The 10,103-nt window shown below is 39.0% G+C and overlaps 1 protein-coding gene across 5 annotated transcripts; it reads right to left on the bottom strand.

Annotated features, from left to right (window-relative positions):
- Window positions 1–1,026: 1,026 nt before the first annotated feature.
- Window positions 1,027–8,114, bottom strand: zdhhc6 (zinc finger DHHC-type palmitoyltransferase 6). Of its 5 annotated transcripts, none has more exons than XM_046069476.1 (12): window positions 7,657–8,114; window positions 6,300–6,842; window positions 6,016–6,107; window positions 5,492–5,651; window positions 5,191–5,349; window positions 4,766–4,819; window positions 4,385–4,552; window positions 4,093–4,134; window positions 2,732–2,880; window positions 2,559–2,605; window positions 2,377–2,465; window positions 1,027–1,939 (listed from the first exon to the last, which is right to left on the bottom strand). In XM_046069476.1, exons 2-12 carry the CDS (start codon window positions 6,564–6,566, stop codon window positions 1,892–1,894), a joined length of 1,275 nt encoding a protein of 424 aa, XP_045925432.1. In that variant the 5' UTR covers window positions 6,567–6,842; window positions 7,657–8,114; the 3' UTR covers window positions 1,027–1,891. The 5 variants fall into 5 exon arrangements, with proteins under 5 accessions (XP_045925432.1, XP_045925431.1, XP_045925429.1 ...); XM_046069475.1 differs by having other exon boundaries at window positions 1,028–1,939; window positions 2,377–2,468; window positions 2,732–2,877; window positions 7,657–8,111; XM_046069473.1 differs by having other exon boundaries at window positions 1,030–1,939; window positions 2,377–2,468; window positions 7,657–8,107.
- Window positions 8,115–10,103: the final 1,989 nt, after the last annotated feature.

The following is a 10,103-nucleotide window of genomic DNA, read 5'->3' as shown; positions in this document are numbered from 1 at the left end:
CGAAGTTACTCCTGAAGTTACCTGGATAAGCCAGTTACCTCGCTTCGTTGTACAGGCCACAGGTCCTTTACCGCACTGTAATATGAGGGACTGTAAACACTGTTACAAGGAGAAGTCCTGCATTGAATATGTTTAACTAAATTATAATAAGTATAATAAGGAAAATATACTTACAGTGTTATAATGCATGCAGAAAAATGGCCACTGTGACTGATTATATATAGGCTATAATATATTTTATATTATTACATTATTATTCATTGACTAATGTAAAAGCAGGCTTTTACTGTTGCAGTTGGTTGTGGTAAAGAACAAATTCACATTCCCCATGACACCTTCATAATGCTACAACCTACAGTCCAAACCTCAAAATTATTAAAAATACATTTTAATTTTTCAAATGAGCAAATCCTGGCAGCTGAAAAATGACGATGATTAATATAGTTGCCAATGCAGTTTCTGTCAATTTAAAATTGAATAATCCACTAATTATTTCAGCTGTATTTGTATCAATTTGTATACACTATCAGGTGGTTACATTTGTAACAAAACATCATATTTTGTAAACTCTTCATTTGTTTTGTATTGAAAAAGTCTTATTTTGTAACTTAGCAACTGAACTGGTGATGGCGCAATGGATAAGACACATACCTGTGGTGTGAGAGACCTGGGTTCAATTCCCCACTGTGACCCATCTACCAATGTGTCCCTGAGCAAGACACTTAACCCCTAGTTGTTCTAGAGGCGTGCAACCTCTGACATGTATAGCAATTGTAAGTTGCTTTGGATAAAAGCATCAGCTAAATGAATAATATAAAATGTAATAGAGAAAAATGTACAATATTTCCTTCTGAAATGTAGTAGGCAGAAAGTGCCATTAAGAGAAAATAAGAAAGTACTTTACATTCCTATACTGTCAGAGACTACTATTGTTGCTATACATTCATACCAATAAAGTATTTCTCCAACAGCTTTTCCTACTATATCTTTATTTAGTGTATTTGCAGTTGACAGGTTGATACAAAAGAAAAAGTACTTCAACAATGACATTTTAAACTTTCATTATATAAACCAATAAGTGAAGTGTTAATTCTGACCACAGATAGGATACGTTAAATAATACAGAGACAAACGAAACAGTTAACACAATTACAGAAGAATAAAATAAAATAAATAACTAAACGCCTGGTGTTAAAAAGTGTATTTTAAAGGGCCCACACTCACACAGGTGTTTTCACTCATTTGGCTGATTGGATCGCTTGTCAAGACAGCAGAGGTGTGCAAAAAATGTGTTTGACTGACATTTCCCTTTCTGTTGTGGCACCTGTAATGGTGGGACAGCTTACACTTTTAGCATCACTATTTATTCTCATGTTAAGCTTGATGACCTCAACAACCATCATAGCGCTGCCTGACTCCAACCTGAGCAGATGAGGTCCAATCAGTGAGGTTATTTAAAAACACGAGCCTGGGTGTGCGGAGCCTTTAAAAAGCGATGTCAAAGATGATACTCTAAAAGCGTGACTCATAAAGACGTGTTGTTCAGAAGCAAAGCCTTTGGTTTCAAAAAATGTTTGTGATTAGTGAGTTTTCAACAAGTCCTAACATGCTTTATGGTAAATCCTCCTTGTACTTTTGTTGCATATAGTGCCAGTCAGTGTAAACCTGAAAATGTAAGAACATTACATCAAAATTAGTTTGGGATAGATTTGTGTTACACTAAAGTTTTACATTGAGCTCAAGGCACTTAAGAAATGAATGTGTATAACAAATTTTGAAACACAAAGACAGAAGCAAACAACGACTCCTGCGGTAGATTTTTTTTATTTTTGAATTTATACTTTGAGGCCAACAATTTGTTTTTACAAAAATAATAAAAAGAAATTAAGTGTTATCTCCATACTGTAGAAAGAGTTGCATGACGAAGCCCCGGGGTTAGCTGGACAGAGGCATTGCATAATTAGCAAAAAAGGACATCAACACAAGTAAAAACAACAGATTCAAGTAAAAAGTCATGTAATCACAATGAAGCCACATTAAAGCCTGGTGGCAATTCTTGGGAATTAAGACTCTTGCTGGGTTTCACTTTTGGTCAGAGGAGTCAAACAGAACCCATCGATCCAGCCCCTCTCATGAACTCGATATTTACATCCAGCCGCACAAGGTGCTCAGTAAGACTTAGAGGACTATGTTACCTTTAAAAAATTCAAGTTGGTATTGAAATGTGTGAGAATTTTGTAGTATGAAATTCTTGATGGTGAGCCTGCAGCATCAGGCATGACATCTTCAGTGGATCTAAGTTTATAAACACAGACACCTTTTGTTCAGTTTAACTCCCCTGCTCTACAAAAAGCCTGTTCAAATATATTAATTTACTTTCTTGTCGCTGGTGCTATCACTGGCAGCTGCGTCATAATGGCACTTCTCCACACATCGCCTTGGAAACCATCCCCTTACACGCTCTCCTGCTGAAACCCAAAACAGAAAGACAGGACACTGTTGCAACCTTTGTTACAGTAAATTTAAAAATTTAATTCAAACCACAGCAAAGGCATCACCTCTCATTTGCTCCTCGTTCAAAGCTTTGTCTCCATACATCCACCATCTAATGAGAAAAAAACCCATTAATTAGGAGAATTCACATGGATTAAAACAATGCAGTTTTGCCATGTAGACTTTTAGACAAGATACCATGAAGACTGTTGTTTTCATTTGGCCTGTATAAACTCACTTGGTGCCACGAGTGGCTAGGATGGTGTCCCCCTTGCTGAGGGGGATCCTGGGCTCCTCGGTGCAGGGGGTCCTGAAAAAGGTTTGGACACCTTTGCTCAGAGGGCAGCATGCTCCATTATAGTCCTCCACTGCCCGATACTGGACCTGCTGGCCGAGGCATACAACATATCTGGTTATTCTACTGTTCTGACCACAACCTAAATTCAGACAAGATACAGGTTATGTGTTTTTAAAGTGATGGTCCTCCACATGTGGCACACCTGCTGCTGTAAAAACAATATCGCAGATGAAAAAAAAAGTTCTGTGTTTTTCTGCGACTTTATAAACCGTACTGCTGACGGAGAAACTCAAGAGAGTAGACACATGCAGGCAGAGAGAAACAGAAAGAGGCAGGGAAAGCCGTTGTGTTTGCTGAAAGAGACCAGAGGTGTACGTGTGTGTCTGTGGGGAAAAGAAAACTGAAGGGAAAGGTAGTAGATTCAAGTAGTGAGTAACCTCTCAAATAAGGTGGAGAATTAAGTAGAATTAAAATGGTGAAATAAGAAATAACCTACTAGAAATTGAAATATACTACTACTACTACTGAATGCGCTAAAAATAGTCTATTTTAATCTGATATCTCTGGTGGATGCGGGGTTGTCAGGCTTTATGACCTTATGGGCAGCATAAGGTCAATATAGTGACAAGGTCTTTCTTTCGTCTTAATGTTTGTTATTCTATTATCAAGGCAGGTGTGGTAAAAAATCTGTTTCCTAAAGTTAAAAGACAATTTCGATACATTCTTCCGTGCAAATGTGTTTAGTTTTTTCAGAGTCTGGAGTAAATCTCATATTTGCAAGTAACCACAAAAAGCTAACCAGCCTACAATCTCACACACTCCTTCTTCGCCGCAAGATTTTAGTTTAGTGACATTCACTGTCAATTGAATAAGCAACGATCAGATGGAAGCCAGACCCATAAGTGAACTACGGGATGTAGTTCAATTTATGATGCGACTCACATCTGACGGACAAATTGAACTAAGTTTCCTGCCTAGATACTGGGCAAACAATTTTTAACATTGGAGCCAGCTAATATGCACATCTGTCTTGTTAATAGATAATATACACTAAGCTGCGATGAAAAGCCGCTGTGACATTTTTGACTTACTAAAAACTGCTTTACTTGCAGAAAATTGCAGAGTTACAACAATTTTTAGTAAGTACTACATTTGGGAAGTATTGGTAAATGTATGAAGTACAATTTATTCAACCTCACAAACCTTTCTTTTAAGTCACACCAATCCTTGCGAGTCTTTCTGTGTAAATAAATAAATAAATTCTACATAGATGTCACAATATGGATTTGGCAGGTACTTACACTTCTCACTCGTTTATCAGCTTTCTGCTTCAGTTGCTCAATCTGTTAAACAAGACAATTAAAGTCACTTTTGCTGAACAATCTAACTTTTATCATACTCTTGTACAGGAAATGTATCAAGAGGACCCATTACAATACTTACTGCTTAAACTGCTTTTATACATTCTACAAATTAAAGATAATTTATCATTTGACATACAATGACATTTCACAGTGCGCACAAGAGCAGTAACAGACAAATCAAAAACAACACTGCACGCATTACCCAACTCAACAAACATACTGAACCTACAGTTAAGGTGTGCTGGTGACACTTGGGATGGACTGGCCATTCAAGGCCATCACCCTTGGGCGTTCCTGACCACGTGAAGACTTGCTTGAAGTTCAGCCAGCGGGTGCCGAGGTCGTACGGGAAGATGAACTCCTCCCCTGTTTGGTAGTGCTGTATTCTGTCTTTGGCCTAGTGGAAAAGACACGAGAAGTAGAATGTTGAAAATACATTGTAAATTATAAATCTTTCAAAATTGTGTGACTAAAAAAGCACTTTGACATCCTACAATATCATTTGTAGATCAAACAATAAAAATGCACAAAATAATCCATCTTAAATTACACAACATCACAAAATGTAATCATAAAACAAAGTCACAGGACATCAAAGAGACATTCTGACCTTTTCCTCGATCCAGGACTCGATCGAGGTCTTATTTCGAAGGATGACTTTCATCTGAAAAGGACAGACTATTTTAATATATCAGTCCATTTATATTTTGTTGAATTATGATTATTATTGCATCACTTATTTCCCCTGAATATGTGCTGTGACTGTTTATTGTCAGAGATTTAAATGTCCTGCTAAGCCAGCCATCAATTTTTGTAAGCAATCTCTGTAAGCATTTGGTTGGGACAGCTATAATTTCAAACTGTTTGTGTATGACACTGCGTCTGTGTTTTAAATATTTGTAAATGAGGTATGGGAATTATGAAAGGCAGTAAGGCTTTGGTTCTGCAAAAGGTAAATGGTAAAATGATCATGTTAAATATCACATTTCATAGCCAACTGCTTGTGTAAATTGTAAACCCCTATGAAAACGTCACCTGTATAAAGAAAAGCATTCCAACGGCAATAGTGGTGCCCAGTGCTAAGCCTAAGGCAAAGAGTGTGGCAGCAAAGGCGGGCACACTAAAGGGCATAAGAGGCTGGAATTGACGCACAGCACTCATATCAATCTTCACAGTGCTCCACCCAAATGATATCTGCAGTGAGGAGAAAGACGAAAACATGTGTGTTAAAATCAGTATAAAATAATAAATTGAATGAGACAACTCTGCCTGGAGAAAGCTGTGGTTAGAATAGGCTGTCAAAAGCATAGTGTAGTAGGTTAAGGAGACTACTGACCCTCTCATACAGCTGCGTGTACATGGTCATGATGAAGATGATGGCAGCGTGTGAGCAGCCCAGTGGAGCCAGCAACAGGAAGCTGGTGAAGTAGGCGTGGTTCAGGTGGCCGCAGCAGTTGTTGATCCAGGGGCAGTGGTGGTCCATCTTCATCACGCACCTGGGGGAGGGGAGGCAGAGGAGGAGAAGAGTGCTGGGGGAACTGACTGGTTGTTTTGGAGGACATAGAGTCACAAGTTCATCAGCAATCACTGCATCTTTTTCTTAAAAAATAGGTTAACGTCATGCCTCTGTGCATCTCGGTGCAGCACTTTAAAGGCTACACAGAGATCTTACAGCACTGCATGGGCAGAAATAACATGAATAAGCCATATAAATGCACAAGCCAGCTCTAGTTTTGTTTGTTGGAAACTTCATAGCTATAATAGCTCTGTCTCTGTGCTTTTTTATTCTCTTTGTGTCACAAGTCCATCTCATACATGTGAGAGAAGACCTACTCTTACTTATGTAATAAATGTAGCTACCTGTTACACTTGCGACAATGGTGGGATCTGGGGGCCTTGTACCCTTGGCAGACTCTGCAGTACTGTAGGTACTGGGTTTCCTGTTGATTCTCCTGTTTCGGGACAAAAAAATAAGTCAAATGTAACATCTTTCCTATGAATAAATGGTTTCACTCTACATTACATTCTGATGTGGTAATTTTGCAGACATGGCCCCAACCCGTTTTTTTACACTATTCACTATCTACATGAACTAACACCAGTGACAAATGGCATAAGCCTTTATCCTAACTAAGGATCCTTACTGGTTTCCAGCCAAGGGGGATGTATCCAGGTCCAACAAACATTGCATTGAAGTAGTTGTAGAGGATGAGGACAGTCCAGTTGATGAGCATGATGAAGTTAATGCTGCCTCCCGTAGTGTTTAACGGCCAGTACCAGATAATGGAGTCCAGAATTGCCATGGTGGAGCACATAGCAATGACAGACAGAGCTATGACTGGACCCCAGTGGCACAATCTCCGAACCTCATGGAGGTTCTCAAATGTCACAAAGGTTGACAGGAAGTTCATCTTTTCGTCACAAGGTTAGTACTAATATTTTGGCTGAGTTCCTGAAATGTACTATTCAAGCTTCAATGTGTTACTTTTTCCCTCTGCTATCTTGCAAAGTCAGTGGTGCAGATGATGCACATATTTTTTCTCGTCTTTTTAGTACCCAGCAACTGGCCTGGTCTTGGGTCACTGGGGCTCTCTGTCTCCCATTGTTCCTTGCCCTGGCAAAGAGCAGCATCCTCTCCTGCCAATCTTCGGAGCGCACTATCCTTGTGACAGACTCAAATTCTCCATCTAAGAAAAAGAGACAGAAAAATTCCACAGCAATAAAACAAGTGCTGTGACGTGTTTTAAATAGCTACTGCTGTGTCAACAGTCACACAACTGTAATTCTGTGTTCTTTTTACTCAAAACCAATAAATCTAATTTTTAAAGATAGACCATACTGAACTTGAGCCTTGTGCATGTACATCGTCTACACACTAACTACATGTAGTGACCACGTTATCATAATATCAGAATGTCTGCTAACGTTATATTATTATATATATTACTTCCACTCTTATTTGTACTGTTAGCTTTCACACCTTGGTCACTACTGCCATATTGCAATATTGCAGGAACTTTCAGAAATAACTAACTGTAACAAATAACGTATTAGCTACTAACGTTAGCATTAAAGCAAGCATACTAAACGTACATCCATTCATTTGCTCTACAGCGACCTAACTAATTAGCTCTTGTTACCGAGCAAGCTAATTCGCATCAAGAATTAGAAAAAAATATTGCACTGTAGCATTAACTCATATGCAAGTGAAAGCACTGTCCACTGTATACAAGCCAGTCAACCGAGATCATTATGGTAAAAAAAAAAAGAAAAGAAAAAAAGAATACAACATGTTTAATTCGGGTTAGCACCGGAGCTAACGTTCCAGCAGTTAGCTAGCTTGTTCGCCAGCTTGACAAACGTATTGAACAACGGTCACAAGCTGCAAAGAGGAAACACGGATCATTATGCATCTTAAAGATATAACGAATGCTTACTGGTACATGTATATGCACCGTTTTTATGAGGGGAGAAAAAAACTGTCACTTTAAAAATACCAACCTGGCCACTTCCTTGGTTTTTTCTTCAGTTTCTTCTATATAACTTACAGAGGGGAACCTTTCTCATGGTGTTTCAGGAACTATAACCCTCACCCCCTTGCGGACACTCTTAAATCTAAGTAATGTATTACTCAACCACCACAGAACTGCAAAACATTTTTATTTATTCACATTCCGCAAAAATAAACGCGACTGATATTTTCCATTAACTAGTTGAACCATTTTCAGAAGGAAAATAAAAAATCTAGTTCCCTGCCGAGAACATTATACTGTGACTCAAGGAAGTGAAACCTTTCAAGCCTTGTTTTTATTATTCTGAACTATCTGTCAAAGCCACCTGTTTTAAACTAAAACGTCAAAATGTCTTCAGACTTTGAAGCTTACGAGCAGGACTTTGGGACCATTACAGCAGAAGTAACTAACAAAATCGGCAGAATTCCCAAACTAAGTGGAGGTAAGAGTTAAATGTTTTAGCTGGAATCGCTGAGCTGAAGCTGCTAGCTACCAGTTAGCTGGTAGTCAGCTGAGAAGGCTAGCTAACGGTAGCTGGTGTAGCCTACAGCGCTTGCTAATTCATCAATTTGCCATAGTATCTTCTGGTAAATGATTTATCGCACTAAAGCACAGGTTGAGTGTGTTCTTGCCTCTAATGTGAAACGATACATCACGTGTTGCTAGCTGGTTTTATAGGTTGGTTTGTCTCTAATGGACTCAGCCAGTGTAAAAATGTGTAACGTTAACACTGAGCTTAGTGGCAAATAACATTTTATGTTTCCCAGTAGTTAACGTATGTGTGCTTTCCTAGACTACAACCTCTGTTAATGGTGGTATTATAAAAAAAAAAAGTCAGAACAGAGTCATTTAACGTTAGTCACTTTTATTATAGTGGGTAAAAATTATTTGATATGTAGATGAATGGATTTCCTGTGGCACACCAAACATAGCTTCTTCCCATATGTGTTTTTGATGATGAAAACACATCTTTTCATGAATGGAAATTACTGGGAAACTGGGTTTTGGACTCACAATGACAACACAGTAGCTTTCTGTGTTTCCTGCACTAAATTGAAACCGTCTTACATTACAACATGATCAAATATATGATAGGAAGCGCTGTCCTCTTACAACAAGAGGTCAAACTTGTGTGTATCTGACATGTGGTTTCCTTCCACACCTCAGAGACCTGTAGGTCAGGTTAACTGTTCATGATAAATTGTCCATACAGTGCATGGCGAAAGTATTCGGCCCCCTTGAACTTTTCGACCTTTTGCCACATTTCAGGCTTCAAACATAAAGATATAAAACTGTAATTTTTTGTGAAGAACCAACAACAAGTGGGACACAATTATGAAGTGGAAAGAAATTTATTGGATATTTCAAACCTTTAACAAATAAAAAACTGAAAAATTGGGCGTGCAAAATTATTCAGCCCCCTTAAGTTTATACTTTGTAGCGCCACCTTTTGCTGCGATTACTGTAAGTTGTAAGTCGCTTAGGGTACGTGTCTATCAGTTTTGCACATCGAGAGACTGAAATTTTTTCCCATTCCTCCTTGCAAAGCAGCTCGAGCTCAGTGAGGTTGGATGGAGAGCGTTTGTGAACAGCAGTTTTCAGTTCTTTCCACAGATTCAGGTCTGGACTTTGACTTGGCCATTCTAACACCTGGATATGTTTGTGAACCATTCCAGTGTAGATTTTGCTTTATGTTTTGGATCATTGTCTTGTTGGAAGACAAATCTCTGTCCCAGTCTCAGGTCTTTTGCAGACTCCATCAGGTTTTCTTCCAGAATGGTCCTGTATTTGGCTCCATCCATCCTCCCATCAATTTTAACCATCTTCCCTGTCCCTGCTGAAGAAAAGCAGGCCCAAACCATGATGCTGCCACCACCATGTTTGACAGTGGGGATGGTGTGTTCAGGGTGATGAGCTGTGTTGCTTTTACGCCAAACATACGTTTTGCATTGTTGCCAAAAAGTTCGATTTTGGTTTCATCTGACCAGAGCACCTTCTTCCACATGTTTGGTGTGTCTCCCAGGTGGCTTGTGGCAAACTTTAAACAAGACTTTTTATGGATATCTTTAAGAAATGGCTTTCTTTTTGCCACTCTTCCATAAAGGCCAGATTTGTGCAGTATACGACTGATTGTTGTCCTATGGACAGAGTCTCCCACCTCAGCTATAGATCTCTGCAGTTCATCCAGAGTGATCATGGGCCTCTTGGCTGCATCTCTGATCAGTCTTCTCTTTGTATGAGCTGAAAGTTTAGAGGGATGGCCGGGTCTTCGTAGATTTGCAGTGGTCTGATACTCCTTCCATTTCAATATTATTGCTTGCACAGTGCTCCTTGGGATGTTTAAAGCTTGGGAAATCTTTTTGTATCTAAATCCGGCTTTAAACTTCTCCACAACAGTATCTCGGACCTGCCTGGTGTGTTCCTTGTTCTTCATGA

The sequence above is a fragment of the Micropterus dolomieu genome, linkage group LG14 (genome assembly GCF_021292245.1).
Source record: "Micropterus dolomieu isolate WLL.071019.BEF.003 ecotype Adirondacks linkage group LG14, ASM2129224v1, whole genome shotgun sequence".
Classification (NCBI taxonomy): Eukaryota; Metazoa; Chordata; class Actinopteri; order Centrarchiformes; family Centrarchidae; genus Micropterus; species Micropterus dolomieu.
Note: the sequence above shows the minus strand (reverse complement) of the source record. Positions and strands in the feature narration are given on the sequence as shown.

Coding starts and splice junctions, on each gene's coding strand:
- zdhhc6 (XM_046069473.1), bottom strand. CDS start 6,566: ATGAACTTCCTGTCAACCTTTGTGACATTTGAGAACCTCCATGAGGTT. Junction 6,108..6,299: donor TCCCCCTTGGCTGGAAACCA/GTAAGGATCCTT, acceptor GTCCCGAAACAG/GAGAATCAACAGGAAACCCA. Junction 5,350..5,491: donor ACACGCAGCTGTATGAGAGG/GTCAGTAGTCTC, acceptor TCCTCACTGCAG/ATATCATTTGGGTGGAGCAC.